At 43.4% G+C, this 17,544-nt stretch overlaps 1 protein-coding gene across 1 annotated transcript in view; it reads left to right on the top strand.

Annotated features, from left to right (window-relative positions):
- Positions 1 to 17,544, top strand: part of DGKQ (diacylglycerol kinase theta) — a 144,238-nt gene that overhangs the window by 77,277 nt on the left and 49,417 nt on the right. The window contains exons 7-9 of the mRNA XM_040417386.1: positions 6,973 to 7,041; positions 13,648 to 13,748; positions 15,672 to 15,895. Of these exons, the coding sequence (XP_040273320.1) occupies positions 6,973 to 7,041; positions 13,648 to 13,748; positions 15,672 to 15,895 (394 nt within the window). The remainder of the gene's footprint in view (positions 1 to 6,972; positions 7,042 to 13,647; positions 13,749 to 15,671; positions 15,896 to 17,544) is intronic.

Here is a 17,544-nt window from a genome sequence, read left to right as displayed (position 1 = left end):
CCGGATCACGTGGTGAGGCATACACCAGCAGCGCAGCCCTTCCTGGACCTAGTACCAGCACTGCCGTACAACCTGGTGAAGTAGCGAGCACCAGAAGGGCAGTTGAAGCTGGTACGGTGGCACGTGCAATAGTTACCCCGTCGCAGCCACCGCACAGACAGGCCCGTAGAGCCCCTAGAGTCCCTGAGGTGCTGGCAAATCCTGATTGGCAGTCACCAACTTCAGCCGCACCAGTAGTTCCCCCTTTCACCGCCCAGTCTGGAGTTCGGGTTGAGACGGCTCAAATCGGTTCGGCCCTGGGATTTTTTGAGCTGTTCTTGACTGCGGAGCTCTTGGACTTAGTTGTGGCAGAGACAAACCGGTATGCCACACAATTTATAACCGCAAACCCGGGAAGCTATTATGCCCAGCCTTTCCGGTGGAAACCAGTCCAAGTTTCCGAAATTAAAATTTTTCTGGGCCTTCTCCTCAACATGGGCCTGACAAAAAAGCATGAATTGCGGTCATATTGGTCAACGCACCCAATTCATCACATGCCCATGTTCTCTGCTGCTATGTCCAGGACACGATTTGAGACCATCCTCCGTTTTCTGCATTTTAGCGACAACACCACCTCCCGTCCCAGAGGCCACCCTGCTTTTGACCGGCTCCACAAAATTCGGCCCCTCATAGACCATTTCAACCTGAAATTTGCAGATTTGTATACCCCTGAGCAAAACATCTGCGTAGACGAGTCCCTAATACATTTTACCGGGCGCCTTGGCTTCAAACAATACATCCCAAGCAAGCGTGCCCGGTATGGGGTCAAATTGTATAAGCTCTGTGAAAGGGCCACAGGCTATACCCACAAATTTCGGATCTATGAGGGAAAAGATCAGACCCTGGAGCCGGTCGGTTGCCCTGACTACCTGGGGAGCAGTGGGAAGACAGTCTGGGACTTGGTGTCACCCTTATTCGGCAAGGGGTACCATCTTTATGTGGACAATTTCTACACAAGTGTGGCCCTCTTTAGGCATTTGTTTCTAGAACGGATTTGCGCCTGTGGCACCGCGCGAACTAGTCGCGTGGGCTTCCCCCAACGGCTTGTAACCACCCGTCTTGCAAGGGGGCAGAGGGCTGCCTTGTGTAACGAAGAACTGCTCGCGGTGAAATGGAGAGACAAGCGTGACGTTTACATGCTCTCCTCCATTCACGCAGACACGACAATCCAAATTGAGCGAGCAACCCGTGTCATTGAAAAGCCCCTCTGTGTCCACGACTATAATGCGCTCATGGGAGGGGTGGACTTCAATGACCAGATGTTGTCTCCGTATTTAGTTTCCCGCAGAACCAGACGCTGGTATAAGAAGGTGTCTGTATATTTGATTCAATTGGCGCTGTACAATAGTTTTGTTCTCTACAGTAAGGCTGGGAGAACACGATCCTTCCTCAAATTCCAGGAAGAGATCATCGAGAACCTCCTGTATCCAGAAGGTTCCGTGGCCCCATCCACCAGTGTAGTTAGCCGTCTACACGAGCGACATTTCCCCAGTGTCGTTCCTGGTACCTCAACCCAACCGTCACCCCGAAAAAGATGTCGTGTCTGTAGCAGGAGTGGAATAAGGCGTGACACCCGCTATTTCTGTCCTGACTGTGCTGACCACCCTGCCCTATGCTATGGAGAGTGTTTCCGGAAGTACCACACACAGGTACACCTAGCATAGGGATCACATCTCACCAGGACAGGCACACAGGGCTATTAGGGCCCATTCACTCACAGCTGCTGCAAACCTCTCCTTTCACCTGGGATAAAGTGCATAACGTACTTCGCCACATCTTTGGGCGATTTGCGCTTTGCACATTGTCCCATGGGGAAGGAGAGGTTTGTTCTATAAAGGTAAAAAAAACTAAACAAAAAAAAAATTACCGGTAAGTAAAAAAGTTAAAAAAGTTTAAAAAAGTTAATATGTTCTGTTCTAAAGTTAATAAAGTTATTGCTTTGCGGCCTGGTTTTTTCTTTTTTGTTTTGTTTTTTTTACCTTTCAGGTGGACCAACCGATGAACCAGCTGCAGCACTGATGTGCATTCGGACAGAAGCATTGCGCTGCTGTCAGATTACACGCAAGTCGGTGTATGCGGCGCTGCAAGACGAGATTTCTCCTCTGCAGTAAAAGATATGTTTGCCGAGGCATATGAGCTGAGGAGGTGGCGGTGTTCATATACTTTGGCAAACACTTTGTATATATAAAAAAAAAAAATCCCGGCAATGATTTATTCATCCACATCGATTGATGTGAATGGAGAAATCTGGTTTGCCAGGGCATACGAGCTGAAGTGGGTATGGATGTTGGGCGGAGCTCCTATGTCCTGGCAGACGCCTTTCCCCTCCTTTTTCTTTTTTTGGCAGAGATTTTTTCATCCACATTGATCGATGCGAATGAAGAAATCTGTGCCGTTCATTTTTTTCTTTCAGCCCAGAGGCTGAACGGAAAAAAAAAATCTCATTACCCGTATGCTCAATATAAGGAGAATAGCAGAAACTCCTAATGCTGGGCATACATGTAATGATTGCGGAGACCCTCAAATGCCAGGGCAGTACAAACACCCCACAAATAACACCATTTTGGAAAGAACACACCCCAAGGTATTCGCTGAGGGGCATATTGAGTCCATGAAAGATTGAAATTTTTGTCCCAAGTTAGCGGAAAGGGAGACTTTGTGAGAACAAAATCCAAAAAATCAATTTCCGCTAACTTGTGCCAAAAAATTTTTTTTTCAATGAACTCGCCATGCCCCTCATTGAATACCTTGGGGTGTCTTCTTTCCAAAATGGGGTCACATGTGGGGTATTTATACTGCCCTGGCATTTTAGGGGCCCCAAAGCGTGAGAAGAAGTCTGGTATCCAAATGTCTAAAAATGCCCTCCTAAAAGGAATTTGGGCCCCTTTGCCCACCTAGGCTGCAAAAAAGTGTCACACATGTGGTATCTCCGTATTCAGCAGAAGTTGGGGAATATGTTTTGGGGTGTCATTTTACATATACACATGCTGGGTGAGATAAATATCTTGGTCAAATGCCAACTTTGTATAAAAAAAATGGGAAAAGTTGTCTTTTGCCAAGATATTTCTCTCACCCAGCATGGGTATATGTAAAATGACACCCCAAAACACATTCCCCACCTTCTCCTGAGTACGGAGATACCAGATGTGTGACACTTTTTTGCAGCCTAGGTGGGCAAAGGGGCCCATATTCCAAAGAGCACCTTTCAGATTTCACAGGTCATTTACCTACTTACCAGACATTAGGGCCCCTGGAAAATGCCAGGGCAGTATAACTACCCCACAAGTGACCCCATTTTGGAAAGAAGACACCCCAAGGTATTCCGTGAGGGGCATGGCAAGTTCCTAGAATTTTTTATTTTTTGTCACAAGTTAGTGGAAAATGATGATTTTTTTTTTTTTTTTTTTTTTTTTTTTTTTCATACAAAGTCTCCTATTCCACTAACTTGTGACAAAAAAAAAAAATTTCCATGAACTCACTATGCCCATCAGCGAATACCTTGGGGTCTCTTCTTTCCAAAATGGGGTCACTTGTGGGGTAGTTATACTGCCCTGGCATTCTAGGGGCCCAAATGTGTGGTAAGGAGTTTGAAATCAAATTCAGTGAAAAATGACCTGTGAAATCCGAAAGGTGCTCTTTGGAATATGGGCCCCTTTGCCCACCTAGGCTGCAAAAAAGTGTCACACATCTGGTATCTCCGTACTCAGGAGAAGTTGAGGAATGTGTTTTGGGGTGTCATTTTATATATACCCATGCTGGGTGAGAGAAATATCTTGGCAAAAGACAACTTTTCCCATTTTTTTATACAAAGTTGTCATTTGACCAAGATATTTATCTCACCCAGCATGGGTATATGTAAAAAGACACCCCAAAACACATTCCTCAACTTCTCCTGAGTACGGGGATACCAGATGTGTGACACTTTTTTGCAGCCTAGGTGGGCAAAGGGGCCCATATTCCAAAGAGCACCTTTCGGATTTCACAGGTCATTTTTCACTGAATTTGATTTCAAACTCCTTACCACACATTTGGGCCCCTAGAATGCCAGGGCAGTATAACTACCCCACAAGTGACCCCATTTTGGAAAGAAGAGACCCCAAGGTATTCGCTGATGGGCATAGTGAGTTCATGGAAGTTTTTATTTTTTGTCACAAGTTAGTGGAATATGAGACTTTGTATGAAAAAAAAAAAAAAAAAAAAAATCATCATTTTCCGCTAACTTGTGACAAAAAATAAAAAATTCTAGGAAATCGCCATGCCCCTCACGGAATACCTTGGGGTGTCTTCTTTCCAAAATGGGGTCACTTGTGGGGTAGTTATACTGCCCTGGCATTCTAGGGGCCCAAATGTGTGGTAAGGAGTTTGAAATCAAATTCAGTAAAAAATGACGAGTGAAATCCGAAAGGTGCTCTTTGGAATATGGGCCCCTTTGCCCACCTAGGCTGCAAAAAAGTGTCACACATCTGGTATCTCCGTACTCAGGAGAAGGTGGGGAATGTGTTTTGGGGTGTCATTTTATATATACCCATGCTGGGTGAGAGAAATATCTTGGCAAAAGACAACTTTTCCCATTTTTTTATACAAAGTTGTCATTTGACCAAGATATTTATCTCACCCAGCATGGGTATATGTAAAAAGACACCCCAAAACACATTCCTCAACTTCTCCTGAGTACGGGGATACCAGATGTGTGACACTTTTTTGCAGCCTAGGTGGGCAAAGGGGCCCATATTCCAAAGAGCACCTTTCGGATTTCACAGGTCATTTTTCACTGAATTTGATTTCAAACTCCTTACCACACATTTGGGCCCCTAGAATGCCAGGGCAGTATAACTACCCCACAAGTGACCCCATTTTGGAAAGAAGAGACCCCAAGGTATTCGCTGATGGGCATAGTGAGTTCATAGAACTTTTTATTTTTTGTCACAAGTTAGTGGAATATGAGACTTTGTAAGAAAAAAAAAAAAAAAAAAAAAAATCATCATTTTCCGCTAACTTGTGACAAAAAATAAAAAGTTCTATGAACTCACTATGCCCATCAGCGAATACCTTAGGGTGTGTACTTTCAGAAATGGGGTCATTTGTGGGGTGTTTGTACTGTCTGGGCATTGTAGAACCTCAGGAAACATGACAGGTGCTCAGAAAGTCAGAGCTGCTTCAAAAAGCGGAAATTCACATTTTTGTACCATAGTTTGTAAACGCTATAACTTTTACCCAAACCATTTTTTTTCTACCCAAACATTTTTTTTTTATCAAAGACATGTAGAACTATAAATTTAGAGCAAAATTTCTATATGGATGTCGTTTTTTTTTGCAAAATTTTACAACTGAAAGTGAAAAATGTCATTTTTTTGCAAAAAAATCGTTAAATTTCGATTAATAACAAAAAAAGTAAAAATGTCAGCAGCAATGAAATACCACCAAATGAAAGCTCTATTAGTGAGAAGAAAAGGAGGTAAAATTCATTTGGGTGGTAAGTTGCATGACCGAGCAATAAACGGTGAAAGTAGTGTAGGTCAGAAGTGTAAAAAGTGGCCTGGTCTTTCAGGGTGTTTAAGCACTGGGGGCTGAGGTGGTTAATATACCGTGTGCACATTGGCCACCATGGGTGGGGTCTTGGCAGCGTGCAGCAGTGTGTAAACCTAGCTTTGTGATTGTATCACTAATCTCTTAGGCTACTTTCACACCTGCGTTAGGTGCGGATCCGTCTGTTGTCTGCACAGACTGATCCGCACCTATAATGCAAACACTTTTGTTCTTGATAATGCAAACTGATCCGTTTTGACTTACATTGAAAGTCAATGGGAGGCGGATCCGTTTTCAATTGCACCATATTGTGCCAGTGAAAACGGATCTGTCTCCATTTACTTACCTTGTAAGTCAGGACGGATCCATTTGTCTCCGCATCGTCAGGCGGGGCTAAACTGATCCGTTTTGGGGTGCTTGTGAGAGCCCTGAACGGATCTCACAGGCGGACCCAGAAACGCCAGTGTGAAAGTAGCCTTAGATATTAATGTATTCTTGTTTTTAAGCCCCCCTCTTCAGATTCGATTTACCTGCATTGTGCTCTACCTATAAATAGATGAGACTTGAATAATTCCAATGTATGTTGTCTAGGATTAAATAAATACTAGCAACAATGAATGTGCACTTGAGCTATAGTTATTTTCTTCAACTCAAAGGTAAAATATACATTTTTGGCACATACATTTAAAGTGGTTTCATGAGATTTTTATACTGATCTTTAGGATAGGTCATGATGATGGAGTCCGACACCCCCGCCGATCAGCAGTTTGAGAAGGCAGTGGTGCTTGCAGTAGCGCCACGGCCTTCCCTCTGCTTTTCCTAGGCCGAGTGATTCACGTGGCTTAGGAGCAGCTCAGCACCATTCAAGTGAAATACCGCGCACAGACGCTATACAATGTATGGCGCTGTGCTTGGTAAGCTGCGAGAAGGCTGCAGCGCCCACGGGTGTCGGACCCCCACCGGTGAAAAGGTCATCAGTTAAAATTCCTGGAAAACCCTTTTAAGGCTGCTTTCACATCAGCACTATCTATTTCCGTTCTTCTGCTGTTCCGGTTTCGGCACATAACTAACAAGAACAGAGCTTAACAGATCCCATTGGCTATAATGGGGTTCATTAGGTTTCCTTTCGGGAGAACATTGTACTGTCAGAGGAGAGTTGGAAGGCCCTCATACAAATTAGATGTTTTGCCTATGCCCCTGACAAACATCCAATGTGTATGGCCAAATTATCTCTGGTTTTCTTTATTTTTTATCTTTTATACACGGTTAGCGAGTGCTTGTATATCGATACTTGCAGAACTACATTTACTTTAAGCAATAGACCACGAAAAAACTGATGTAGAAGACATAGTTGGAAAAAGTTAAATCTTCTAAGAAGCATTAAAATATTTATTCTTATTTTGACAGATGAAGACAATGAAACAGATGGAACAACACAAGGATCCACAAAGGAAAGTACTGCATCCACGGATTCAAGTATGTATTAACTATAAATTGATTTTATTTTTAAAGACGACTTGTGACCTCTCCTAACATGTCTGTTTTAATAGATACATGCATTCCCCATGCATAATTTCATAATTTTTTTATTATTATTCATTCATAATTTTTGTATCTTTCACTTCTGTTAAATCATGTGACTTTTAGTTTTATGTGGATGATTTGTGCTGTCCGGTGTGATCAGCTGATCTCCCTGAATGCCTCAGGATTGTCTCTCTTTAAGGGTACTTTCACACTAGCGTTGTTCAGATCAGGCAGGCAGTTTTGGCAACAGAACTGCCTGCCGGAACCAGCAAACCGTATGCAAACGTAAATCTGTTAGACAGATATACCGTGATATTCCAGATCCGTATTATCCGGAATAATGGATCCAGTTTTTTATTTTTTTCAAAGATCAAAAGCAAAAAGAGCTCCTCCTGTGTGCAGGCGCAGACCAGAAAACTGGAACCGGCAACGCGGCAATTTCCAGAATACTTGGTACCGGATCCGGCATTAATACATCTCTATGGAAATTAATGCCGAATCCGGTAAGTGCGGTAGTGTGTCGGGATTTTGTCTGGAAAAAATACTGCAGCATGTGGTCCGGTCAAATACCGTACAAGGGACGGAACGGAAGACATCCTGATGCGTACTGGATGGGTTGCTTTCCATTCAGAATGCATTAGGACAAAACTGATGCGTTTTTTTCCGGTATTGAGACCCTTAACCAGATTTCAATACTGGAAAAGAATAGCGCTAGTGTGAAAGTAACCTAATTGAGCTAAACAAATTAGGAAAAGCCTATGCTGACAGGTCAGGCTCCGGTTAAGGGAGTTGTCCAAATTGTTGAAGTGTTGACATATCACTAGGATATGTCACCTACTGTAATTTATTGGGTGTCCAACCTCTAGGATCCTTACTAATCCTCAGAAAGGGAAGCAGCACTAGTTAAATTATGTGACTCTTTCATATTTAGCGGAGTTCTTTTACAGCTTTATGGAAGGAAAATGAGGCTTCTACCCCTTCTTGATATCTGTGGGGGTCACAGAGATCGGGACCCCAAGTGATCATCTGTGTGGCACATCCTAACATATGCCTTAATAGTAAAAAAGAGCTTTTCCACCTCAAAGAATTCTAAATGTACTGTTCTGGCTTAGGCTACTGTCACACTAGCGTTTTTGATGGATCCGGCAGGGTTCAGCAAAAACGCTTCCGTTACTGATAATACAACCGTCTGCATCCGTTATGAACTGATCCGGTTGTATTATCTTTAACATAGCAAAAACGGATCAGTCATTAGCTTTATTGAAAGTCAATGGGGGACGGATCCCAGGACGGAGAGCAAAATACAACATGTTGTGGTTTGCTCTCCGGTCTGGGAACACAACTAAACGGCATTTTGGAGCTTTCCATTCTGTTCAGTTCAGTTTTGTCCCGATTGACATTGAATGGGGACAAAACTGAAGCGTTTTTTCCGGTATTGAGCCCCCATGACGGAACTCCAATACCGGAAAACTTAAACGCTAGTGTGAAAGTACCCTTATAAAGCATGTAAACAGCTCTTCTATCAACACCGGCGTGCTGATTAACTAACCAGCTGCTGGAAGATGCAGGGCAGATTGTGCAGTCAGCACAGGACCATTGGTCACACTAATCAGTGTCAATAAAGCAGGAGGACAGAGCATTTGTATATGCATATTACTGATGGTAATTTCTAGAAATATATAGGATCCAGCAGGGAGGGAAAAAGAATTAACCCCAGTAGTCTTCACAGTCAGTAGTGCTCTGTACTGTCTAAATGAGCATTGCTAAGCCATGTAACATAGTAACATAGTACATAAGGCCAAAAAAAGACATATCTGTCCATCCAGTTTGGCCTGTCCTCCTGCAAGTTGGTCCAGAGGAAGGCAAAATAAAAAACTGTGGTAGAAGCCAATTTTGCTTACTCTAAGGGAATAAAAAATTCCTTCCCGACTCCAATCAGGCAATCAGAATAACTCCCTGGATCAACGACCCCTCTCTAGTAGCTATAGCCTGTAATATTATTACACTCCAGAAATACATCCAGGCCCCTCTTGAATTCCTTTATTGTACTCACCATCACCACCTCCTCAGGCAGAGAGTTCCATAGTCTCACTGCTCTTACCGTAAAGAACCCTTTTCTATGTTTGTGTACAAACCTTCTTTCCTCCAGACGCAGAGGATGTCCCCTCGTCACAGTCACAGTCCTGGGGATAAATAGATGATGGGAGTGATCTCTGTACTGACCCCTGATATATTTATACATATTAATTATATCTAGCCTCAGTCGTCTTTTTTTCTAACGTGAATAACCCTAATTTTGATAATCTTTCAGGGTACTGTAGTTGCCCCATTCCAGTTATTACTTTAGTTGCCCTCCTCTGTACCCTCTCCAGCTCTGCTATGTCTGCCTTGTTCACAGGAGCCCAGAACTGTACACAGTACTCAGTGTGGTCTGACTAGTGATTTGTAAAGTGGTAGGACTATGTTCTCATCATCTACAGAGCTTTCAGATATTTCAGGGCAAGTTTTCTCATATAAATGTACAGGTTCTCTAAATAATTAGGAAAATCTTTCCCATCACTGTCCCTACACATTAGAAGAAAGAAAAATTAAAGGGGTTGTCCTATCATGGACAATGGGGGGCATATCGCTAGGATTTTCCCCTATTGCCTTATAGGTGCGGGTCTCTACAAGTGAAGGAGGGCGCACTGCGCATGTGCAGCCGCCCTCCATTCATTTTCTATGGGGCCAACGAAAATAGCCGAGTGCTGGCTCGGCTATTTCCGTCGGCCCCATAGAAATGAATGGGAGCGGGTGCCGCGTGGTACGCTCCCACTCACTTCTATGGGGACCGTGGTTCTCCAGCCACCACCTTGCGATCTGTATAGCGCCACCTGCTGTTTTTTTTTTTTTTTATTTATTTCTCTGGCCACCTCAGTAACATTGCTGGATGACAATGCTCAGTTGCATCCTTCAACTGCCACCAACTGTTAGATGCATCAAGGCAGAGCTAAAGCAAGAAGTGAGTTGGAAGGGAATGAAACATATAAAGGAAAGACTTCAACTTCTCCTTCTTGTTGGATCCACTTTTGGCTTTTGCTCATGAAAGTATCAGAAAAATTGGCACACAAATTGTGAGGACCCACCCTTACAGGAAGAGAGCTGGTGCAGAAAGGACACTCCCTTTTGAGCTGCCAGTCTGAAATAAGTTTGAATGAGGAGATCTCTGGATCCCTGTCCAGTACAAGAGGTTGCCATGTACAATACAATGTCAGATTTGTTTTCATTAGTCATGGGATAATCCCTTTAACTGATTATTCTGATTCGCTTTATTGCCCAAAGTACGTGACAGGTCTTGTCTAATAAAAGAAGGGCAGGATTTCCCACAGTTCCAATAAAACCAAAATGTTAACCCTCAAAAAACAAAACCTAGTTACAATCACAATCGTCCCGTGCCTATAAATGTACATAAGAAGTGGAAGGAAACTCTAATTTGGAAATAGGCACAGGAAAGGCTCTCGCTAAGATGTGTAGTAGACCTTGGATTAGTTTCCTAGAACACTCCACCTTCTTTGTGTGTGCCCGGAAATCCTTTTAAGCATAGTAAATGTTCTTGCAAAGAGCAGTTTCCATTTATAGCTGTAAAGAAGATGCCGGTGCTTTAGATACAGCCGATCTATAGATCGCTGCCGCTCCATCTTTCATGCTCTGAAATGGTTTCAGTTCAGAATGCTAATGGTGGCAAAAGCGGGTTCCTGGAGAGACTCCACAATTGTGTAGAAAATTAGATTCTAATGGTGTATTCTCCCGTTTCTACCTGATCTACTGTGCTTTTCTGTTCCTCCGGAGTGTTTTAGTGCACTTTGGCTCTGGATCATTCCCCCCCTTCCAGGTTTAGTTAGTTTTTATTTTATTTGTGCGGTGGAGATGCCCGGCCTCTTACATCCATTATTAATGGATGCTAAGTGCCGATTTGAAACACAGAAGCTTCAGCTGGCAAATGTCTGCTGTCTATGTGCTAAATATTAAACACTGAAGATTTGTCCTTATGCGGGCCACATGCTATCTTGGAGGTTAACCGCCAGATTTCCATTTAATTAGACTGCCGCACAAATCTCTCCATCCAGGCTTTTCCGCTCCGTACCAAATCTGTTAATGACGTTTCTTTAACAGTATTATTCATATCATCTAGGACTACTGAATTGTGGCTTAGTCAAGCGAGCATTGTAAAACTTGTCCACTAAACATGGATGATATTCCATCTGCGTGGAACCGGTATTGTCCCTGACCGTGTTCCGTTTCTCCATTTTCCTGTCTGTATGTCATCTGTTTTTCTCGTCTATCCAAATGCCCTGCTTTCTCTTCTTTCAGCGTCTCAATTTGTGAAAAAAACACATCACACACAAACTGTGTATGTGTGCTGTCCGTTTTTTTTTTTTGGGGTGGGGGGGTGTACGGACCAGTTGACCCTAGCGTGAAAATCAAAGTGAAATAGTGCTGTGATTTTCTCTGCGTGCACTGATGTTCTGTGTGGAAGGTATCACATGGGAATTGGCCCATTGGGGGTCAGTCTTCAGTCCAAGTGCTGTCTGTTCTGTGCTTGGACAGCACATGGACATGAACATTGCTCGTGTGAATAGGCCCTAAGGTTAGCCATAGATATTGCATCTTATGAGGGGCCTTTACTAAAGTGTTTATGCCACCATTGTGGCATAAAAAAAGTCATAAACTTTGGCACACACCATATTTTTGTTGGGTGTCCTCAATTTCATGTATGTGGTGACTAGCAGAACAGTCCCTTACATTTGCCATCAGGGGAAATTGAAGTCCTAATCTTTTCCCCAAGGTTTGCCAAAGGTAGTTACTTTTTTACACAGTTTTCACAGCGCTTTTTCTGCCAGTTGGAGAATTTCAATGTACAATAATTGTTTCTCACTGTCTCAGATTGTTTCCTCCCATCATTATCCATAATCTGTTTTGTAGAGAGCTGATCAAGAACCTTGAACCGAGCTCCTCCACAGTTTTTCATATGGTCTAGAAAAAGATCTGTGCAAGTGGTGTGGACTTTGTATGAGTAATAGACTAACGGGAATGATGGAGGGATTACTACTCCAGGAACGTTATTTCCTGATAATTGTCCCAATCATTGGCGCCTTTACACTTGCTGACACAACAGGCATTTATCAGGGACCATTTGTTCCCAATAATTGCCTGCTCGTTATAATAAATGAAAGCTGAATTTACATACAGCCATAACTTCTGCTATATGGGGACATTAGATTGATGTTGGTTAAACCTGCCCATTTTAGTGGAAATGTCTGGCCGTCTTTTTTTTGTGGGGGACCTTCCAACCCTCCTCTGACGGCAGATGTCAGGAGAGAGAAGGTTCCTGCAGTTTTCAACATGCCTGGTCCATTTATTCTAGGGAAGATAAGCTACTTCCAGAGGTTTCTGGCAGCAGGTTGTTCCGGTCTTCCTATTCAGAACACATACATAGTATACAGTGATTTATTAACCCCTGCACTGGCAGTGGATCCGCCGAAGTTATGAAGAGGCGCTGGCCCCTACATAACTTCGGCAAATCCAGCGACAATCTAAATGTAAGACTGCTTTTTTGCTGGCTTACATTTACACCATTTTCTACACCTAAAACAGGCGAGGAAAATGATGAATTAGATGAGCATGCCAGCCGTTCCCCACCCACTTTTTTTTAGACCTGGCATGACCTAATATATTGGCGTATTTCTGGATAGTAAGTATAAGTTATCCTGTGAATAGGGGGTAACTATCAGATCGGTGGGGGTCCCACCTTTGGGACCCCCACTGATCATGAGAACAGGGACCCTGTACCCCCTGCAGGCCCCTTGCTGCTCCCCTAAAATGACTGGAGCGTCTGGTCGCACATGTGTGCGGCCACGCAATTCATTTCTATGGGAGTTCCGGAGATAGCCAAGCGCTGTACTGTTCTCCTGGGGGATAACTTCTACCAACCGGAATACCCCTTTAACTTTATAACGCACAAAGGACAGACCTGGTGCGAGGGGCAAAGACATCTATGGATTTGTATGATCAACCTATAGACAGTGCGTAGGTTACTGCTGTATGGTGCCTCCATGAGTCATGGTGTTCTCACCTATAAGTAAAGCTAGGTACACAGACCCCATATCGTGGCCCATGGAGTCCCTGTGTGTTTGTAATGCAGTCCTGTAGGATATGCGATATTGTCCAATACAGCCCTTATCGTTGTAGACATGCCACAGAATTTCCTCTCTATTATAGGCCAGTTTCATAATGTCATCAATACAATTTAGTACAGCGGTGGTCAGACTAGATTTCACAGCCTTATAAATCGTCGGTGTGACGGGAGCAGTGTTCAGGCGGGACATGGAGTGTGTGTCAGGGACTGAATACACTTGTGTGAAACCCACCATATAGTTTATGCATCCTTAAAAATACTGGATAATAGAGGTATAGGAGAAAATGCTATCTGTGTGTAGCTTTGCCTATATTTCACTGTCTCATATGAGCTGCTTTATGTATCAGAATGGCTACATGGCTTTTGATGTCTTCTTCTTTTAGGCAAACAGTGTTTGAAGATTTATGATGGTCATGATGCAGTAAAGCGGAGTCAGCCCAGGACAATCTCGGTTCCAAGAATTGCAAAAAGTGAAGAAGCGGTGGTAAACGTCATTTTCATTATTAGCCGTTTCTCCTGCAATTGCTAAAGAATATCTGTCACCAAGCCTTTGTTTTTGCACATGTTGGCTTGATAAAATAATCTGCAATATTCTATAACTCAAATTGTGATAATCCTGAATTTCATCTATGTACATTATTCAGTATAGCAATATATGGGGGGGGGGGGGGAAGGGAGCTCGGCCTTTTAGAATATGTCAATTTAGTAGCTTTTTTTTTCAATCCAATGTGTCGTGTGACGTCTGATTCAAAGCCATTGCTGAAGCTCCAGTCTTTAAAGGGGTTTTCTAGGATTATCGTATTGATGACCCATCCTCAGGATAGGTCATCAATATGAGTTCGGCAAGGGTCTGACACCTAACACCCCACTGATTGGTTTTATGAATAGGCTGCGGCGCTCTGAGCACTTTGTGACATCACATTTATTGGTCACATAGCCTAGGTGCAGCTCTATCCCATTGAAGTGAATCGGCTGAGCTGTGATACCAAGCACAGCCACTAATAAATGGATGGCGCTGTGCTTGGTAAACTCAGAGGAGGCCTCCTCAAACAGCTGATCAGCATGGGTCCTGGGAATCCTAAGGATATGGTCATCAACATGATAATCCCAGCTGAACGCTCTGGTGGTGGCGGCTTATCTTAGTAGAACAAAAGGATTGAACTAAAAAAATTGTTCATCTGAGTAGGTGAATTGAATATGGGGAGTCAATTTTCCCCATAGACATTGGTGTATTGTTGGCCAGACCTGCCATTCTCTGTGTTCGGCCAACAATTCACTAATGAATATGGGGCTTTAAGCCTGTATTACACAGCCCGATGTCTCAGACCATTGTCGGGAGGGAAGCATTCCCTCCTGGCAATAGCCTGCTCGCTAGTGGAGGACACTGCTGATATTACACGTAGCGATCTCCTTTCGCAGCATGGGGAGGAGTGATCGCTTTGCCATTGCTCGTCCCCATGCTGTATAGTGGTTTGCTGGCGGTAGATTGTTATTAGACACCACGATCTGCCGCCTGCAAACGATAATTTTTTAACATGTCAAAAGATTTGGATTGCCCAATCAACGAGCTCGTTCTTCGGGCAGTTGGTGACACTGCAAGATGATCGCTAACAAGCGTTCATACAATACAGGCTTTAGTCATTCAAAGATAGAAGAATATCTCCTTACACTCATTCTCTTCTACATCGTGGGCCACAAAAAACAGAACCAGGTTTTCCTTGTGTAGTTTGTATAGGCTAATGCTTATCTGGCCTTATTCATCAAAACTGTCATAGTAAAACTGGCTTTGGTGCCCATAGCAGTCAGAGCTCAGAAAGAATTGATTGAGGCCCAGTCTAGTGGAAATCTCTGTAGAGGGCAGTAGTGTAGTCCAACATCTTGTATATGGTTCAACACATAATTGTGGCTCATTCCTAAAAACACATGTTTTCTAGTAAATTTCCGGACCTTCCCTTTCCAGCAAAAAGCAATATGCATGGTTGTGTGCGGAAGTATTTGTGCCTGATGGCAAATTTTTTTTTAAAATTTTGGACAACCACGTTCAGTCACCTGTCATTGTTGTAGACATCCAGGAGAGGGTTTGTGAAGCCCAAAAGTTATGCTAGCAGGCACACATCATGTGTACAATTAATTCACCCACTGTCCAGAATATGGAACGTGTGGTGTGGAAGAAGGTCCTGAACATAATACAGGCACAACCTCCAGCATCTCCTGTCTGTTGTCCTGTACAAGCCACACAAGAGAAACAGGCCTCTGGTTTGGTTGCTCACTCAGTATGTTGTAATAGAGCATTCATTATTATAACTCAGCTACGAAACTGTGACCGATGCCCTTTACGTCCTTTCATTAAACAGCTTGTAAGATTTTAATGGAATCCAAAGCTTATGTTTTTGTCCTCATGTTACAGGAGGCCTCCTTAAGGGCGTATTACATTCCTGATGATCCACAGGATTATGAACTTCAGACATTGACTCAGCAGACATTGGACTCTGATGACATCATTAACAGGAATGGAGCTATGGATGATGGCAAAGGGAGTTCTGTGTTCAAAGAGGCCACACCTGAAGCTTGGATAATCAGGGCAAAGCCAAAGGAGCGAGAAGTCATTAAAGTTTATCTTGGCTGGATGAAGTAGGTTGTGTTACTGACTCTTGTGTTGGCAGTGACTAAGTTTTAGCTAAAGTAGCAGCAAAAAGCTTTGGTTTAACTGAGTAAGATGGTGCCTGAGATACCAAATGTGATTTATTTTTATTTTTTTCTTAGTACCGTAGCTTTAAGAGGTTGGCCAATAACATACATTGGTGGCATATCGCTAGTAGGTGGGACCTGCACCTATCTCTAGAACGGAGCTTGCAAAGGGAAGGAGAGAGGACTGCACATGTGCAGATGCCCTCCATTAATTTCTTTGGGCCCGGCTATTTCTGTCAGTCCCTTAGAAGCAAATAGAGCGGTGACCACATTTGCGCAGGTTGCTTCCCATTCATTTTTATGGGACTTACAAAAATAGCCGTGGGTGCAGCTTAGCTGTTTTTGTCATTGTCATTCCCATAGAAATGAACAGAGGGTGGCTGCGCATGTGTGGTCCGCTGTTCTTCAATCTGTGGCCTCCATTCTAGAGATGTTGGTGGCATAACCTAGCTATATGCCACCAATGTGTAAGATGGATCAACCCCTTATCCGCTGCAACTTCTCCCCGTCCGCGGATGAAAACATCCGGTGTCGGTGGGGGGCAGCCAATGGCAGACAGGGATAAGCCTCCCTAGCGTCACCCGCGATGCTAGGGATGCTCGTCCCTGTCCCCGCCGGCCATTGGCTGCACCCCCATCCGCACACGGGGAGAAGCTGCAGCGGCGGTGCGTGGAGCCAGGTAAGTATATTTAGTGTGAGGGGCCCGGCATATATGGGGGGGGGGGTCAATTTATACTCTCGGATAACCCCTTTAAGGCTGGTCTTCCCTGTTCAGGTTTTCTGATGCAGGTTTTTGAAGCCAAAACCAGGGGATTGTAAGTGGCGAGTGAGTATAAAAGACAGGTACTAACTACCTTTTTAATCCACTCCTGGTTTTGGCTCCAAAAACGACATCAGAAAGATTGAAAACTTGGAAACCCAGCCGTTAGCTACTTGGCCATAATTTAAAATGTATATGTACATTATTTCTAGTTCATGTGTCCTCTTATGAAATAAGGAGCCATGGCCCTCATCCACTTGTATTCTTTATCCTCTCTATAGCTATGCCCTTGACTTTGTATTTTTTAAGACTGAAGGCTGTTTTACAGTACATTGATCTGCTACATAACTGTTTGTTCTCTGCGGCAGTAACTATTACTTCATTATTTCAGACCTTCTGCTTCTTCTTCCTGTGCCATTCACCGTTCTAATGTTAATGTGTAGGGATATTAGGTATGGTTGAACGTGGTGTTTTTTTTCCCTTCAAAACAGGAAGCAGTATGACATTTGTCATCACATAAATTGACCATCTCAAGGAGGATGTGGTGACTGTGGAAAGCTGTATTTTTGTGCTTTCTGCACTATGTTGTCAATTCTTATGCTCTTGTTATTCCTCTGCATTATTACTGAATGTACTTCATATCTCTGCTCTATTTTGCAGTTACCTAGCTTATGGCACTGAATTATGGTTTGGGCCATTGTTTTTCTTGCCATTGTCCGTCCCATATATATCTTTCAAGTAAACACATAGGCGGAGGTTTATAAAAAAATTTTATCTCACAATAGTGGCATAAAAAAGAAACCGATTATAGCACAGGCCATATTTATGGCAT

Source organism: Bufo bufo, chromosome 2, assembly GCF_905171765.1.
Source record: "Bufo bufo chromosome 2, aBufBuf1.1, whole genome shotgun sequence".
NCBI classification, from domain to species: Eukaryota; Metazoa; Chordata; class Amphibia; order Anura; family Bufonidae; genus Bufo; species Bufo bufo.
This window is presented reverse-complemented; position numbering and strand designations above follow the sequence as displayed.